The sequence below is a fragment of the Gekko japonicus genome, unplaced genomic scaffold (genome assembly GCF_001447785.1).
Source record: "Gekko japonicus isolate JY-2015 unplaced genomic scaffold, Gekko_japonicus_V1.1 scaffold699, whole genome shotgun sequence".
NCBI classification, from domain to species: domain Eukaryota; kingdom Metazoa; phylum Chordata; class Lepidosauria; order Squamata; family Gekkonidae; genus Gekko; species Gekko japonicus.
The window spans coordinates 445966-465290 of NW_015165848.1; the positions used below are offsets into that span (position 1 = coordinate 445966).

The 19325-nt window shown below is 42.0% G+C and overlaps 1 protein-coding gene across 2 annotated transcripts in view; it reads right to left on the bottom strand.

Moving 5' to 3' along the window:
- The window catches only part of RNF130 (ring finger protein 130), a 74300-nt gene that overhangs the window by 40207 nt on the left and 14768 nt on the right, over nt 1-19325 (bottom strand). For both annotated transcript variants that reach the window (XM_015411074.1, XM_015411073.1), the window contains exons 2-3: nt 10259-10453; nt 588-838 (exon numbers count right to left, since the gene is read on the bottom strand). In XM_015411074.1, coding sequence (XP_015266560.1) covers nt 588-838; nt 10259-10453 — 446 coding nt within the window. The remainder of the gene's footprint in view (nt 1-587; nt 839-10258; nt 10454-19325) is intronic.

Consider the following 19325-nt stretch of genomic DNA (forward strand, 5'->3'; position numbering starts at 1 on the left):
AAAGAACTACATAAACCTAGGTAACAAACAAGAAATAAAAACTGTATAATTCTGCTTCTTACATTTAGGGCTGAGCCAAAATGAGGACTTTCATTTTCAGCACTGTTAAACTCATACACCCCTTAGTGTTTTCTAGGGACATTATATTACAAAGGATGAAGTGTTTGCCCATTGAGTGTATCCACATTACTCCTTAAAGCTGCCCCTGGGAAAATATGCAAATAGCCAACTCTGACTGGCTCTGTATTGTGTGACTATTCCTGGAAAAAACTCCCAGTTTAAAACACCACAGGTGAAAGAGCACTAGATAGGAGGGCAAGAGGCCTGAACTAAGGTGAACATTAGCTTGTTAGAAAGTTTATCAGGAAATATTTCAGGTCCTCTTGAAAGCACTATTTTTGCCCCCAAAATCAAGACATGCAAACACTCAGATAGCAGCACAATTTATATGCCCCTCTTTATATCGTAGGACTTCGGTTGGTGTTAGTACCACAATATCATTTCTGTCAGAATATTATCACTTCACAGTACCATGTAGTATTTCAATTTTAAATAGTTCCATGATGTAGAAATCAAAGAATGCTTACCTGATTTCGATCACGTGCACTTGTATATCTGATCTTTTGGATGAAATAAAATATTAACCATGCTGAAGAAATTATCATCAAAACTATAAACGATATTGATACGAAGACAAGAGAACTACGACTAAAATTTTTAGCTTGATCGCGGATTCCAACTGCTATTTCAATTAGAACAGACATGTTTTTTTCTAAATAATTCAGGATCTCTTTAACCTTCGATTCTGTTATCATGACAGCAACAATGTCTCCAGTTCCTACAAAAGAAAACAAAATTGTATCTAAAATATGTACACTTATTTTAAAACAACTGCTGCATACACATACACACACAAAAGCAACCAACCCTGAATTAAAGATGACTCCATTTAAAAAAGGATAGTTACAGTATACACAGAATATTTACCTATCTTGAAAGGATATAAACTTTTCAGTAATTATGTACATGTGGTTGGACTATTTGCATATCTGGAATGGACCCTGTGTAACTCACTGTGGGAAGAACAAGGGTACAGCTTGCTCCTGCCACCAAAGTAGACTCCTGCCCCACTGATCCCCCCCACACACTTCTAAGAGGCCTCAGATGGGAGGGGGTTATACCTCACCCAAGTCCTCCTCCCTTCACTTCCTCTTGCTCTCTCTACCTTCTCAGGAGATACTGTACTGATTATGCACCATGACCCAGCTGATGAGGGAGGCAGAGGGCACACAGCAGGCTTAGAAGTGAGGCCCTGCCAATCAGCTGGGTCATACACTGGGAAGGGGTCAGAGTGCTGCATGGACCTGTGGGACAGAGAGAGGCACAGGCAATTTTTAATGAGCTTGTATGTCAGTTTAAGATGCTTCCTATTTTTCCAAATACACAGTCTTCCTTTCAAGTAAATATGATATTTCATATCTACATCTAAAATCACTTCCACATAACTTGCATCAATCCAAACACAGTCTACCAATGAAATACTGTGCCTGAAACAATTCTGTTAGGGCTGTGTTTGGTTCAACTGCACAGACAAAAAAACTTAGATAATGCCAATAATTACTGCATATATTTTAAACAGCAACAATAAAATCCTACATGTAACTGAATTAAACAATAACATTAAAACCCTACATGTAACTTAATTAGCAGCCAGAAGTTTCAGGAAATATTAGGAATGAACTCGAATGTCATATTTATATGCCTAACTATTGTCCAACACCAAGCACTTTAATTTCCCAGAGACACATGTTAACTATTCATTGCGACTTTATGCCACATCACAAGCTAGGTAGTAAGGTAACAGAAGATTTTCATTACCAATCACAGCTCCCAAGTTACTTAACTAGAGAAACATCTGCACTGTGCTCAGTGATAAGAGAATGGGGTCAAGCAAGAAATTGGCAGTGAAAGGGAACAGGGTAACAGTTCTGTTAAATTGCTTTTAATATCCCTTTGCCTTTAATTTTAGTGTTGGCTACTCTATTAGAGAGCTTTAAGAAAAGGTTCCCAGCACAATTCTATACTGCAGTTAACAGGGCCACAGGATACAAATGAAGTCCTTTGCATTAGTGTACTTTGAAGAGCTGCATCAGTAAAATATCAGATATACAACAATATAAACCCACCATCAGTGTACCAATATCTGTCTGTCTGCCTTTCTATCCCCTTTTTTATGGACACAAGAACCCTAAACCACAGAATAATGACATACTTCTAAATAATTTTAATTTGACGCCTAGAAGCAGCTGCCAAAATCTTTACACTCAGTAGAGTGTATGAACCAAACCTAATGTGAAAGGGCACTTCTCTCTCAAGGGAGAGAAGGACACTCTGATATGCTTGGGTTCCGTTTCCTACAATTCCTAGAAGCCGGAAATTGATTGCACTTTCCATCTCCGGGGGGAAGAGAAGCCCACCCCTCAGTCTTTTTCCTGCCTCTGCCTGAGAGAGCAGTGGATTTAGAGAGCTCCTGAGATTTTTCTCTAAGGAGCTCCTTTGGTTGCACTTTATTCTTTCCTTTCCACTTGTATGCTTTTCTGTGTGCCCTTCCCTTTATTTAAAAAAAAAACAAAAAACCCTTTGTTCTTCAAGCCTTGTCTTCCCCAAGGCTGTTTGCTTTTGTCCGCTGCTTCAGTCATGGCAATGTCAGCAACTGGGGTCTATGACCATGGGACCTCCTCTGAAGGAGAGTTGGGGGAGGCGATCCCCAGGCAGCGGAGTAGGAAATCCCTGCAAACCCACTTGCCCAGCCGTCCCACTGCAGCAGAGTTCCCGGAGAGAGCCACTGACCACAAAGCCCCGGCTCAGATAATGAAGAAGCAGGCTCAATTTCTGGTGCCAAAACTGTGCCCTGTATTGAACAGCTGGCATGGCTTGCATTGGCCCATCAGGCCAGCTCAGCTCAGCCTTCTGAGCCAGTCAGAGGGGTGAGTTGAAGGGAGACAACAGCTCACCACCGCATGGAAAGCCAGGACTGGCTAAAACAATTTGTCTCCAATCAGAGAAGAAAAAATTCCTTCTTTAGCCTCCCGGAAAAGATGAAGCAAGGCCTCTCACCCCTTCCTCTCCAGCCACATATCTTTTAAAAACTAGCTACTTCACAGCTACACAGGAAAAGGCCGGAGCTTCTCTTGGCCAACAAAAGCTGCTTCTCAGACCACAGATCTGAAGACCAGGATTCCCCCTTAGGCTGTGAGGATTCTGAAGCAGATTCAGATAGAGGAAGGCCAGCTGTCTGACTACGAAGAGGTCTCTCAACAGAGCAAGCTAACCCACCACCTTTTGTCTCATGAGGAGTTCTCTCCTACAGAAAGCATTAAAAATCCTACAGCTTTCTGCCCCTAAGGCAGAAATCCCCAAAGAGTAACCAGATGATGATGATGGTGACAAAAAAGGGACTCCTGAGGTGTTCTCTAGGGTTACAGAGCTGGGTTCAGCATTTCCCTTTCCTTCCTTTTTTAAAAACTGAAATAGAAAAGGAATGGTCAGAACCTACCAATAATCGTTTTCATTCCAGACTAGCTAAAAATGCACTCTTTTCCTCCCAAGGTAACCAGCTCTTACTGAAACTTCTGGTGGTAGATGCTCCTGTGACTAGCTTAGCATCAGGCATTACTCTTCCAAAGGAGGGAGATCCCAGTGATCGAAAAAGTATTTCCGCTTTCTGCAAAACCCATGAGGCCATTGCTTGCTCTATTAAAGCTTCTGCTGCCACTTCTTTGATGGCAAGAGCCTCATACATGTGACTTCGAAAATTGTCCCAAAAATACCCAGATTAAAATCAGTGCCTGACAAGGTACATGCAGAGATTGGAGAGGGCAGCAGCCTTCATGTCCAATGCTAGCCTGGACATGATCTAGTTCTCATTCAGGGCAATGGCTTCCACAGTGGTAGCCAGAAGACATTTCTGGCTCAAGTCCTGAAATGTGGACTCCCTTTCTAAATCTCAAGTGGCATCTTGGCCTTTCCTGGGTGGCAAGCTATTTGAGGATACCCTAGAGGATGTGAGAGTTGGACTATATATATATGGCTGTGACTATATGTATGACTATATAATGTATGGCTGCGAGAGTTGGACTATAAGGAAGGCCGAGCGCCAAAAAGTAGATTCTTTTGCTTATGGTGCTGGAGAAGACTCTTGAGAGTCCCTTGGACTGCAAGGAGATCAAATCAGTCACTCCTAAAAGAAATCAATTCCCTGGATGGCCAGATACTGAAGCTGAAGCTCAAATACTTTGGCCACCAAATGAGAAGGGAGCACTCACTGGAGAAGACCCTGATGCTGGGAAAGACTGAAGGTCAAAGAAGAAGGGGACGGCAAAGGATGAGATGGTCAGACAGTGTTATCAATGCAATGAACATGAAATTAAGCAAACTTCGGAGCACGATGGAAGACAGGAGGGCCTGGCGTGATGTGGTCCATGGGGTCGCGAAGAGTGGGACCTGACTATGCGACTGAACAAAATCAAAATCATAATAATAATAATAATAATTTTTTTTTAAAAAGAGGACACCTTAATTGAGACCAAAGACACCTATAAAAGGGAGGACAGACAGCAGAAGCATTACGGTTCACAGTCCTTTCATTCCTACAGAACGCTTCCATGATTTAGATCAGGCTCCAAGCAGCAGTAGTGGATCAAATCCAAGCCTAACTTCAGAGCCACAAGTCAATACAACAATTGGGCCCAAGCACCAGCCTCCAGTAAGGGAGGAAAACAGTGGCAGCAACAAAAATGATGCCAGGCTAGCTCTGGTGGGGGGACAGCTTCAAAAATTCCATCAAGCCTGAAATTTATCAGCCACTGATGAATGGGTAAAAGAAACCATAACCCATGGCTATTCAACAGAATTTGTCACCCCACCTCAGGACAAATTCCTGCACACAGAGCATCACAGGACGTGGCTGCCTATCAGCTTATATGGGTGGGCTGAACTGAGCATATAATATGAATGTAGAGGTTAAGACGCTGAACTGCAGGCTGTGGAAGGTCAGTAGTTCAGCAGTTTGAGACCCGGGTGCCGCAAGACGGAATGAGCTCCCGTCTCTAGTTCCAGCTCCTGCCAACCTAGCAGTTCGAAAGCAAGAAATTGCAAGTAGATAAATAGGGACCGCTTCGGTGGGAAGGTAACAGCGTTCTGTGCACCTTGGTGTTTAGTCATGCCGGCCACATGACCACGGAAATGTCTTCGGACAGCGCTGGCTTTTCGGCTTTGAAACGGAGATGAGCACCGCAACCCTAGAGTCGGATTCGACTGGCTTTTGAGCAAGGGAAACCCTAAAGCACCCACATTGGTTTCCAATTTGTTTCTGGATTGAAGTGTTGTGTCTAGAAAATGTAAATGCTGCCTCTTCAGAGACATGTTTGTTTTTGCTTTGACAAGTCTCCTCCAAATACACTGAAATCATAAACATAACAATGAACCTTTATCACCTCCCTTCTGTGATGGACACCCTCCAGGAGTCACAGCAAATCCCTACCTTCAAGGGGAATATGCCAATCCCCTGTGACATCAAAAAGAGGCAGTGGAGCCTGAGAGAGTGGGGAGGAGAGGGGTTTTGGAGGGAGAGAAAGGCTGTCAGTATCACAGATAGGGCTTGGCAAGTGCATAGATACAAAGACAGGGCCTAACAGGGAAAGGATAGGTTAAAGTATCCTGCGATAAGCAAGGTAGGCTATCACAGGGAGATAGGAGGTTAGGCTTTAGGTACTGAATCAGGGTAGGATCCAGAAGTAAGTTATCCTGGTCTCCAAAGCTGAGTCCTAAGGTAAACTGGAATGGGAAAGTGTGGAGGCTGAACAGATAACATCCACTCTGCAGGCTTTCATCTCTTGGGTTAAGGCAGCAGTAAAAGGAACAGATCTTACTGAACCTTTAAAGCAAACTCCTCTCTCACCACGGAAAAGTAGCCTGTCATTTGGGTGTAGTCTGTGAGTGTATATTGTGACACTGTAATACTCTAAAAGAAACTGGCATCCATCTTAACTGTAAAATATTGGGGGCATGTTGAAGTTATAATATCTGACAACCAAAATAAGCTTTTACCCTTCTTTGGAAGTGACAATAAACTTCTTGTTGTTCTGTTAAATTAAATTAAATGCTTCTCTGTGAGTCATTAAAGTAGAAGGAGGAAGAATAATTTACCTCAGGAACCAGAAGCTGCTCTCACATACACAATTTACCTCAGCACAATATATAATGATCAGTATATATAATTGACCAATTGCATTTAAATCACTTATTGTATGCTACCACTCTTAAATAATTATGAGAGACGAGAGTCCCCATTAACAGGCCTGAGCGTCACAACTTCACAAACAAGAACCCACATATCTGAAGGACTGCCTCTCCTAGTACAAGATTTCTGCATACACTAAGGTCATTTCAGCAATCCTTGCAGACCATTACATCATCTCAGGAAGCCCGTATGGCTTTGAGAGACAGGAGAAACAGATAATAAGGTCTGCTGGAACAATAAGCAGTGGGCACAAGAAATCAACCATACGTGGGAGACTAGGCAAATGACTAACAAGACATCTTGTGCCATGTGAGAGACAGGCATTTACATATGCCTGTGTACAGGGAATTCTACCAGCCCACATTGCTATGTAACTATATCCACAATTTAAACCTAGAACCACATGTAAGTAAAGGCACAAGGAACTCTTTGGAAGGAAAGATTTATAGATTTTCAAGAGACTCTGTCCTCTTGTGCAGAAGTGGGGCATACCTGGTCACCTGGATGGGTAAGGAGCCAATTTTAAGGCTTGAATTTTACCTAAGAGATAAAGACCAGGAACAGAAAGATTAATGTCCCTTTCCAAAATTTTCATTAAGCATGTGGCTACTTTATGATGGCGCAAATGGTGATCTGGGTGTCTGAGCAGATCATTCCATCAAGGAAAAGTAGAAGCCCATGAAATCCAGCCCATGATTTAAGGTTGCTGAAGTCATATGAAAAGAAATATTTGTGATGTGTTTGCCTCTCAAAGGACTGTTCACATGCTGTGTGTATGATAAGAGTACATGAACCCCCATCTGCAGAGATCCTGGGAGTGTGTCAACTGCAGCTTCTACCACTGAGGTATAGCCTCTCACCAGAATGAACTTTTTGTTAAATGACCAACCCAAAACCCAGGAGCTCAATTGACAGGTTACTATTACACTGAGCCATAGCAGATGGCAGTTTGGTAAACGTGAGAAATATTGCTTGCTTGGCACTTTAAGTACAGATGATGTTCCAGTTATACAAATGCAACAGGAACAGATGCAGATAATCAGAAACTGCATTCAGAAGAGAAATTCACAACACTCCACTTTCTATAATACATTTCAGAAAGCACTCGATCTCATGTTATATAGTAGCAGACCGGCCAAACTCAGAGCCTAAAATGGGGCAGGACAAGTAGACAGCCAGTGTGGTATACTACCCAGATTGAAGCCTGCCTGACGTTTGCTGCATGACTTTGGGCCTGTCACTCTCATGTCAAATAGAGAACAGAGAATCATGCATGCCACCTTAAAAGGCTGGATAAAAAGGCATTAGGTGTTCTTCCTTGTACAACAGACTTTTTTCTCCTTAACTATGTTGATTCTGTCAAAAGGAAAACAAGTTTCTGTACATGATAACAGATGTTAGATTAGTCTTTCTGAGCGTGAAGAAACAGAAGATAATTCCTTCTAGACAAGACTGGTCAATGAAAATCAAAGACCTTTGTCTGCTTAAGCTTACTGCTCTTACATAAGAACATAAGAGAAGCCAATGTTGGATCAGGCCAATGGCCCATCTAGTCCAACATTCTGTCACACAGTGGCCAAAAATACCAGGTGCCATCAGGAGGTCCACCAGTGGGGCCAAGACACTAGAAGCCCTCCCACTGTTGCCCACCCCCAGCACCAAGAGTACAGAGCATCACCTGCCCCAGGCTGTGAGTTCCTGTCTATACCTTGTGGCTAAAACCACTGATGGACCTCTGCTCCATATGTTTATCCAGTTATCTCTTGAAGCTGTCCATGCTTGTAGCTGCCGCCACCTCCTATGGCAGTGAATTCTATGTGTTAATCACTCTTTGGGTGAAGTACTTCCTTTTATCTGTTCTAACCTGACTGCTCAGCAATTTCATTTCCACGAGTTCTTGTATTGTGAGAAAGGGAGAAAAGTACTTCTTTCTCTACCTGCTCTATCCCATGCATAATCTTATAAACCTCGATCATGTCACCCCTCCGCCGTCATTTCTCCAGGCTAAAGAGACCCAAGAGCTTTAACCTTTCTTCATGGGGAAAGTGTTCCAACCCTTTTATCATTCTAGTTGCCCTTTTCTGCACTTTTCCCAATGCTATAATAGCCTTTTTGAAGTGTGGTGACCAGAATTGTACACAGTACTCCAAATGAGGTTGCACCATTGATTTATACAGGGGCATTATGATACTGGCTGATTTGTTTTCAATTCCCTTCCTAATAATCCCCAGCATAGCGTTGGCCCTTTTTATTGCAGTTGCACAGTGTCTAGACATTTTTATTGAGTTATCTACTACGACTCCAAGATCTCTCTCTTGGCCAGTCTCTGCCAGTTCAGACCCCATCAATGTGTATTTGTATTTAGGATTTTTGGCTCCAATGTGCATCACTTTGCACTTGGCCACATTGAACCCCATTTGCCACGTTGACGCCCACTCGCCCATCCTCGACAGATCCCTCACAATCCTCCCTGCTTCTCATCATCCTGAACAACTTCACGTCATCTGCAAATTTAGCCACTTCACTGCTTACTCCCACCTCCAAATCATTAATAAACAAGTTAAAAAGCATCGGACCCAGTACTGATCCCTGTGGTACCCCACTGCTTACCACCCTCCACTGAGAAAATTTCCCATTTATACTTACTCTCTGTTTCCTATTAATTAGCCAGTTTTTAATCCATAAGAGGACTTGTCCTTTTATCCCATGACTATTGAGCTTACTTAGGAGCCTTTGATGAGGAACTTTATCAAAAGCTTTCTAGAAGTCAAGGTAAACAACATCTATTGGGTCCCCCTTGTCCACACGTTTGTTCACCCCTTCAAAAACACTAACAGGTTAGTGAGACAAGATCTCCCCTTACAGAACCCATGCTGAGTCTGCCCCAATAGTTTTTGTTCATCAATGTGCCTACTAATTTTTTCCTTAGTAACAGTTTCCACCAACTTACCTGGTATCGATGTCAGACTGACTGGCCTGTAATTTCCCGGATCTCCTCTGGAACCCTTTTTAAAGATGGGAGTGACATTTGCTACCTTCCAGTCCTCAGGAATGGAGGCAGATTTTAATGAAAGATTACATATTTTTGTCAGGAGATCCACAAGTTCACATTTGAGTTCTTTCAGAACTCTCGGATGTATGCCATCCGGGCCTGGTGATTTATCAGTTTTTAAGTTGTCTATCAGTCGTAATACCTCCTCTCTCATCACCTCAATCTGATTTAGGTAATTTTAAAGCAAAACCAAAGTTTTTCAGCCAAGGATTGGTTGGTTAAATGAGAACAGAACTTTCAATCTTCCTCACCTTTTGAAATTCCTGTTGATAAGATTTCTGATTCTATTTTTCCCTTTATCATCCTTTGTTCTACTTCTCCTTTCTTCTTGCGCTCATTACTCTGGGCCCTAGGGCCCTCTAACATTTTAAGCTCTTTCATGCTCTTTTTCTGGGCTCATTTCTCCATCTATCCTAATACTTTTTTATCTTTTAAAATTAATCTTTTAATAATAGCACATACTTAATAGAGAGAAAACTGGATTTTATACAATCTAACACTTCTGTACACCTTGCATTATTTACATATTTTCTAATATCATTCCAAATTTTCACTAATCTATGGAGATTTTTTGAAGAATTTTATGTTCTTATCCCCCAGAAGAGAGCATGAAAATTCTCATGAGGCTCTCATGTAGCAGCAATGGCAATGTGTTATAGTCACCTAGCTGATAGACACTAACAGTTTAAGCACAGGCAGGTATGTTTATTATAATTACACAAATGAGACAATGAAATACATTGCAGGACAGATATGACTGATAATGAAAGCAAATATTAAGTATTTGTGATGCCATCTGTAAAGAAGTCATACATTTGAATACTATTAATTTCTAGTAAAGTCACACATGCAGTAAATAAGAAGCTGATAGGATAAAGAAAAGGATCTGACATCCTTGCTTTTACCTTGATGAGTCATAGTTACAGGCTCCTCACCAGATACATTGTTGTAAATTACCACAGCGGAAGCATTGTGTGAAGCTGCCCGCAGTATTTTTTCTTTAAAGGTACAATTTCCTCGCTGCAGCAGGGCAATCCACTGTTTAGTATTTGGAGGAACTTGAAACCGTGTTCGAGAATCACAGCCTAAACGATCTGCAACTAAAAAAAGAATTTAAAAAATAAGCCACTAGAAATTTGTTCATAAAGGTAAAACAAAGTATGCTGTCTGAAGCGATCTGCAATTAAAAAAAGAATTAAAAAATAAGCCACTAGAAATTTGTTCATAAAGGTAAAACAAAGTATGCTGTCTGAAAATTGTTTGTTCTCAGACTAGAAGATTACAACTATCTGTATGACTGAATTTAAAAAAAAAAAACATTTTAAAGCTGTACGTGTTAGGTACATATGAAGATAACAGTAACTGACATTAAGCCATATATACTTATAAAATCCCAGAGAAATTACCACAGCATTCTTTTTTTGGCACTACGACATCACAGTAAGATATGTCTATCACACTAAAAAATTGTATAATTACTGATATTTCATTTAACTGCTGGATTCTAACAGAGAGGATAAGGACAGAGGCTATAATTAAGACTATTTTGTTTCAATACTATTTGTTTTTAACATTAAGTACAAAGTTTCAATACTATTCGTTTTTAACATTAAGTACAAAGTATGTCTCTGATAAACAGAGTTACAACAATTCTCTACTATGCTACAATACTCTATCCTGTGCATTTTCATATACAGCTTCCACATTCATTATATCTGTGTCAGCTTTTCTACTGTGCTCTTTCAGTGTGCAAGGAGAGTTAATGCAGATTTCCTTGGAATACTAATCAGGTAGTATCCATTCAGCCCCATGCACATTTTCCTTTTTGTCAACTGAGGACTTAATTTAAAAAAGCTAATTCTGATCCAGCTAGTTCTAGTAACCACTTGCTGCTAGATACTGCTGGGTATATTATTGCTAGTGTGCAAAAAAAGAGAAAAGCTGAAGTTCCTTATTTTTTTCTGTAGAGCAATGCTAGGGCAAAGGAGTACTACCCTGCCTACAAGGAACTGCTGCTGACCTTGTTCTATAGTAAACAACATGAAATCAGCAATGCTGAATGTGTTGCCACATTTTTATTTAAAAGTAGCACAGTGGAGGCAAAAGAACTGCCCATGTGTTCGTTAATCTCAGAACTGCTCTGACTTAATATAAATGATAATAGGTTAACTAGATTTCAAGCTAGGAAAAAAACATCTTCTACTACTTATCCTCCTCTTCCCTGCCTCTTTATTATCACATGAATGAGACTTTTAGGAAAAAATCACAACAAAGTCAAGTACACTCAAAAAAGAAACAGCATTCAAATGGATATACTGCACTAACTTTGATACTAAACACTACAAAGTGAGGGAATAAAGAGGTGCAAGAACCCATAGAAATTACTTGAAAAGTTTTCTGAAAATGTTCACATTTCCTCATGCAAGATGCTCAGTTGACAGCAGAGTTGTGAAATAACAATGCAAAACATGGTGGTTGTCAGTGCAGAGACAACTTAGAAATAAATCATCCAGGTTATAGAATTTGGTATTTTATCAAAAAGAAAGAAAACATTTTATACATTGACCTTTTGGACAACTGTGAAAAGACACAAATTACTTCAGATCACATATTTTTAATAAGTGATTTGTATAAGCCCGAAAGTATTCTTAAATTGCTTTTCATTATGTCATGGAGACTTTCCAGCATATATCCAGAATCCTCAGCTTAGAAAGAATACTATACATTACAAATGGATTCTGAATAACTGATCATAGATGACAGATGATAATGGACAACTATTGACAATTAAAGTTGCTGACTTAGTAGACTGTCAGAAGCATCCTACGCAGACTTAGACCCTTCTAAATCCATTGAAATCAAGAAGCACACTGCTTATTCTCCTTATCTTTAGGCTGCCATGCCCAAAATGAATCCAAATAGGTTAAGTCACCTAGACCCATCTTTCCTTCTGATCTATCAGAGCATACATAATTGAAGATCAAGGTTCATACAGGATCACTACATACATAGTAACTCTATTATTTCTGGTACTATTTGAGGCAACTGGTCTGTTGCAGACGTGGAAACACGTTTCTGTCATCCAAATAAGTTTTCATCTGATCCTTAAAAGTCAGAAGAGAATTAGAGAATTGTGTCTTTTCTGATAGCTATTGTAGCAGTTGGAAGTAAATATATCTTGCATTTTCTAACTTTCGTATGTGGAGAGTTCTGGGTTCACCAGAAGAAACTTGCATAATTGTACTAAGTAAGCATAATTAAAGAAAATCCTCAAGAATTGAGTCTTTACAATAAAAGGAGACAACAGAACAAGAATGACTCTGCACACAAGCAGTAGTTGCATTGTTGATCTGAAGGATTTCAGTCCATGCTAATTCTATCTCTCCATATTAATAAAAGCGATTTGGGGTGGCAAAGTTCTATTCACGCCAAAATCAGCTGGCCGCCTGAATTGCCATTCCAAAGGTGCTGCCTGCATTGGCTGGCTGCATTGCGGGGTCCCACCCACACAAGCCCCAGCCACCACCTTGCCCTCAGTATGCATGGAGCCGCCAGATGGAATGCGTGGTCCGGCGGCTGGATGCTTCGCCGATCCCCTTTCTCCCACCCCACACTGGTCGTCATCACCCCCGGCCAACTCGGCGGCCAGCCTGTGAGCGGACGGGGGCTGGCGCACCACTGGGACAAAGAGCCGTTGAGGCGGCCCGGAGGCCACTGAACACAGCAGGGCCCAGCGGTATGGGAAGGGCGGAGAGAGGGGGGGATGGTGCGACAGGCACCTCGGCCCCTTCACCGCCCGGTTGTTGTCGGGCCGAGCCTGCTCTAGCCACCGGCAGCACAGCCGTCGTGGGCCGCCGAGGCCCGAGCCACATTGGTGACCAGGCTATGAGCAGGCAGGGGCTGGTGCGCCACCTGGCCGAAGACCCGTTAAGCCAGCCCGGAGGCCGCCGCAGGCAGCACAGCCCTGGGGTCTGGGGAGGGGGGGAAGTGGGCGGAAGGACGTCACTTCGATCCCATGTGATGGGCAACCCAGCCCCTTCACCAGCCACGGGTTCATTGGGACGAGCCTGGGCCTGCTGCCACCACAGCTGTACTAGCCCGCTGAGGCGCCTGGAGGCCCTGGCCGCAGCTGCCCAGGAAGCCAGTCACCGCCCACCAACCCCGGGGTCTGCGGAGGGGGGAGAAAAGCGCGGGACGGCCCCCCCTGTCTTTCTAGGGCTCGTTGTCTTCTCCCTACAACGAGCTTCCCTCCTAGTTGCATAATAAATTAAAGTGGAGAAAAATGCATACCTTTCTAAAGTTGTACAATACTTTACTTGATAATACTACAACATACTAGTTATTACCAGACAGCACTGAACCTGTTATATACACCTTCAACTCATGATGGTTTCTTTCTCTCTCTTTTTTGCTGTCAAGTTGCAGCCAACTTATGGTGATCCTGTAGGGCTTTCAAGGCAATTGCCTGCCTCTGTGTAGTGACCCTGGTATTCCTTGGTGGTCTCCCATCCAAATACTGACCAGGACCAACCCTCCTTACCTTTTGAGATTTGATGAGATCAAGTTAGACCGTACTAACCAGGTCAGGGCTTCATGGTGGGTTGCAGGAAATAAATACAGCTATCGCTCTGAAAGTATCACTACCTAGGACATGATATGCAAATATCATCTATAAAACAAATAATGTTTCATGTTTATGTGCAGTTTTCTGCGAACATAAGTTTCCTAGCAATACCTTTCACCAAAAGCTGAAATATGAAATAAACAGCATTTACCATTGGTCTGCATCATGTCATACTGCAACCGGGGGAGGGGGGGTTGACTGCTCCAGCATATAAAAAACACACCCTCTCATACTCTCACACACACAGCATATAAAAACACACCCTCTCATAGTCACACACAGACTTCTCTAACATACCAAGGAGAGTGGTTAATATGAAAAGATAACTGAAAAGTGTCCATTGACTTCGATGGATTTAGAAGGGTGTAACTCTAATTAGGACTGCATTGCAAGTCAGAGTTTGATACAGGTGCCATGTTATCATGATGCCTACAAATTTTATTGTGGTGAAAACCCATCATCTTATTGTTTCTTAGCTTGCCTGCTACTTCTCTTGACAACATTTGTTCACTCGCCTTCCCAGCTGTAATAAGAACTTGGCTAGCTTTAGAAAGCTGCACCCTTCCCCTCAGACGGACTGAGTGGAGCTTTCTGAAGTTAGCCATGGCATCCAAGCTAAGAGACAAAGGGTTTTATGTTTTCAAATTCCCATTTCTTCTTAGTTTGGCTGTTACTGATTTGGGCAACTCTTCTCCACTTCCCCCCTTCCCCCTGGCTGTAAGCGAAGAGATTCTGCCAGCTTCAGAAAGCTTCACTGCATCCTCCCTGTTAGGGTTGGAGTGGATATATAAAGTATGAAAAGGCATTTTATAAGATTCAGATTGCATTAATGCACCTTAAGTAATGGAAGATGCAACCCCAAAGAGGTTTGTATCTAGAGAATGCCTTCATTGAGATCCTAATAGTCCCTTGGGCATATTTGACACACCTGGTCTCCCTATCATCCACCCTCACCCAGATAATTCAAATAGTTACTGGGTTTGGGAATCCAATCCCTACTTCCCTTTCATACTGCCACCATTTAGATATATCTCAACAAATATATAAGCCATAGATTTGTGTGTGTGTTTCTTCCCCGCAGACACAACACATTCCATCAAAAGAATTAACCACAGAAAGGAGTTAACTTTTACTGAAGATTTCAAGTAACACTGAAGTGATTCCAACTGCCAGTTCTCCTCCCAACATTCTATCAGATCTCACTGGTTGTCAGCAGAAAAAGAGGTGGAACAAATGACATCAAACAAAAGAGGTGAGGTATTATCTATCTGTGTTCCCTTCAACCTGGTTATATGTTGTTACACAAATGACCCCCCCAAAAAATTCACACATCCATTATGCAGCTGTGGGTGCAATATGACGTCCAAGTATATAGTATTCCCCTTTTTTGTTAAGAATTCTTCACGCATTTCATGTTACTCCACACCTCACAGATAACCTCCGTAGGCATCTGGATCGGGGCAATTTGGCGGTGCTGATGTTGTTGGACTTGTCGGCAGCGTTCAACACGGTCGACTATCAGCTACTGACCCACCGCCTCGCCGACATTGAAATTCAGGGGCTTGCCGTGCAATGGCTCGCTTCCTTTCTCCATGGTCGGGGACAAAGGCTGGCACTAGGGGAACAGCAGTCCAGGAGACACCCACTGAATCGTGGAGTGCCTAAAAGGGCTGTGCTTTCTCTGATGTTGTTTAACATCTATATGCGCCCCCTTGCCCAGAGGCATGGGCTGGGGTGTCACCAGTATGCTGATGACACCCAGCTCTATCTGATGTTGAGCGGTCGGTCCGGCTCCATACCGGAAGACCTGGACCGGGCATTACAAGCTATGGCTGGTTGGCTTAGACTGAGTCAGCTAAAACTGAATCCAATGACAACGGAGGTCCTATGCCTGAGTAGGGGCAGTGCCACCACCCCCTATAGATGGAAAGCCTGAACACCAGGTCGTGACGTCATCAAATGTAGTCATAACAGTCCCTGAACTCTGCAGGTGCCAGCTACTTTCACAAGTGTTTTAACTTGCAGTTTCTCGTGTACTCAACAAGATATTCTCTTGATTCTTTCACTGCAGTATTCCAGATTCTTCACACTAGCTTACACTGTTACTGAGTTCAGTTTCCCTTGCATATTTGAGTATATGTTTCGTATAATTTACAAGCATATAATAGTGGAAAGTGGTGGATGTCTGTTGTAATTCTTTAAATTATTACTTGGATGGCCAACAGTAATAGTCACAGTAGATTATATCCGTACTATAGAGTCAGTGTGGCCCATATTTATGGAGCTATGTTTTGAAATTCTGTTAAATTGTCAGATTTTATTGGATAGGATTAGGATAACACACATATTCATTTGAGCAATGTAGATAGATAAAATGTACACCCTGACACATAGATGCTACAGCAGTAACTGAGGTGTTATAATTACAGCTGACAATAGAAATGCTGTAGATAAAATACATACAACTTTTCTCAAAGAGTACAACAATCAATCTTCCTATGGAACTTCTTTTGAGTAAATTAGAGGAAAATATAGAAGCTTCACATTGTGGCCTTCAATGAATCTAAATTTAACCAGTTGTCATTTCAACTCACGTTGTTGCAGTTCAGGGACAAATTAATGTGGAAGGCAACTACATAACTTCTGCAAAGTAGGGGGAGGGAATCGACCCACCAAGCAAGCAAGATGAATCCTCTTCAATCCGAGAAAATAACGGCCACTGCGCAAAACAAAAAACAAAAAAACCCAAACCAACTCCAGAAAGCCTCCCGGGAGAAAGAGACCAGCATCGTCTTCTCCTGCTCGAGTCAGCCACACAGGGAATGTTATGACTACACGGGTCGCCATTACTGTGACGTCAGGACCTGGTGTTCAGGCTTTCCTCTATAGGGGGTGGTGGCAGTGCGGGGGTAGGGATTCCACTCCCATCCTCTGATGGGGCACCATTGGTGCCAGCGCCGGAGGTGAGGAGTTTGGGAGTGCTCCTGGATGCTTCCTTATCAATGGAGGCCTAGGTAGCAGCCACTGCCAGGTCAGCTTTTTACCACCTTCGGCTGATTACGCAGCTGGTTCCCTTCCTCGACCGCAATGATCTGGCAACAGTGATCCACGCGATGGTCACAACTAGACTACTGTAACACTCTCTACATGGGGCTGCCCTTGTCGCAAATTCGGAAGCTGCAGCTAGTGCAAAATGCTGCAGCCAGGCTCCTGATGGGCCTCCCCAGGAGGGAGCACATTCAGCTTGTGCTAAAGGCACTGCACTGGCTGCCAATAGCATACCGAATTTGCTTCAAGGTGCTGGTTCTTACCTTTAAAGCCCTATATGGCCAGGGTCCAGCATACCTGCGGACCACCTTTCCCCATATTTACCCCAGAGAGCATTACGGTTGGGGTCACAAAACAAACTGACCCCCCTGGGTCCCAAAGAAGCCGGCTTGCTATTACCAGGGCCAGGGCCTTTTCAGTGGCAGCTCCGTACTGATGGAATAAGCTCCTGGAAGAGATCAGGTCCCCGCGGGATATTTTATAGTTTCGCAGGGCCTGCAAGATGGAGCTCTTCCACCAGACCTTTAATTAGGAGCCGCCACCACATTAACAGCTTTAACTATGACCATGGCCCTTGGTTCCCAACACCTAGCCTGCGCCACCTGTTTGTTAGGAAGAACTTGAGCAGAATGTTAGTGAGATCTGTGTACACTCTTAAGAACGCCATTTTATAAAACTAACTATTTATTAAGCAGCACTTTATAAATTATGATTGTTTACTGTCGAGTGTTGAATTGTTAGATGATTTTATTTGATTTTAACTGTACTGTATTTATTACTGTAAGCCACCCTGAGCCTGCTGTAAAGTGGGGAGGGCGGGGTATAAATTAGATAATAAATAAACAAATAAGCATGGTCAGCTTTAGCTGCAGATTTTACCAGATATCCCATAAATTCAAGTTTCATTCCCAAAAGTATAATTTCTTTACAAATAATGAAATACTAAGATGTCAAGTACTTAGATATAATCCCTTTAGTTCACTGTAGGTTTTCAGTGTAACTGTACAGTTTTTTTATTGGGTTTTCACAATAATGCATATTCACCAACAATTATTAATACATATATAATTAATTCCTTATACTTCAGATAAATTCTACAAAGCAACATGGCTAGCCAACTACATAAATTTTCCTTCTACACAATCACCAAAGATGAGAACTTTCAGTTACACACATCCAATAATAATAACTTTTAAGATTCCTTCTTTCTCCTCTCTATAAACCTTAAATTAATCATTTTCAAATTTGTTCCCCTGGGATAAAATACTAGATAAATTTCCATTAGTTCCAGCATCCAAACAATTTTCTCATTATTATTTTTAAGGTTGTTTCATCATTTTCATTGTTTACTGTTTACCTCCTTACATTTTAAGTCAAGATTGTCTACCATATAAACCTACTATAGTACTTATAATTAAATTTACCCTAAACCTATAATGGGATCAATATACTTTCCAATTGCATCTTAGCTATTTCCCCATCCTAAAGTTCCATTGATAGTTTACCCCTGAATAAACACTTTGCCTTACAGGGCTCTTTTTGTAGCAGGTACTCGTTTGCATATTAAGCGACACACCCCTAATGTAGCCAATCCTCCAAGACCTTACAGTAGCTCCTGTAAGACGAGCTCTGTAAGCTCTTGGAGGATTGGCTACATTAGGGGGTGTGGCTTAATATGCAAAGGAGTTCCTGCTACAAAAAGAGCCCTGCGTTATATCAACTCATTTCAAATCATTTCAGCACCCTTAAATTTATACCCATTACACTCATTTCCTATATTCTTTTTTTTTTTTACTTTTATTTCCCTCTCCTAAAAAGGAGAGATATTTAGCTTTACAAATCAGAAAATTAGGGAGGGTATATAGAGGGATAAAGAAAAGAGTTGAGTGATGTTAGTGTATTAGTATATTAATCTTTTGATATCAAAAGTTAAAGTCAATGGCTTCTTCTGCAGTTGGGCGCTCTTCTGTTCTTCTATCTCTGTTAACAACAAGCAATTAATATATTAATAATGTCCTTCTGGGATTAATCTTGCTTTTAAAGTATCCGGAAAAAAGTCTTTAGACTTTGGGGTCTTTCCCTTTTTTGTCTCTTAAGTTGTACTTCGAACCAGTCGCTCCTTTAGCTTCCTCGTCCTTCACCTCTCCCTCTGAGCTGCTGTCTTCCCCGCTTAGTCCCGACATCCACTTGGCCAGTTCTGCCTCTTCTTCTGTGCTGGCGTGCCTCTTCAAAAAGTCTTGAGCCTTGAAGATAGAGTCTATCCTTTCTCTTCTGTCTTTAAACTTAAAGACCAATCCTTC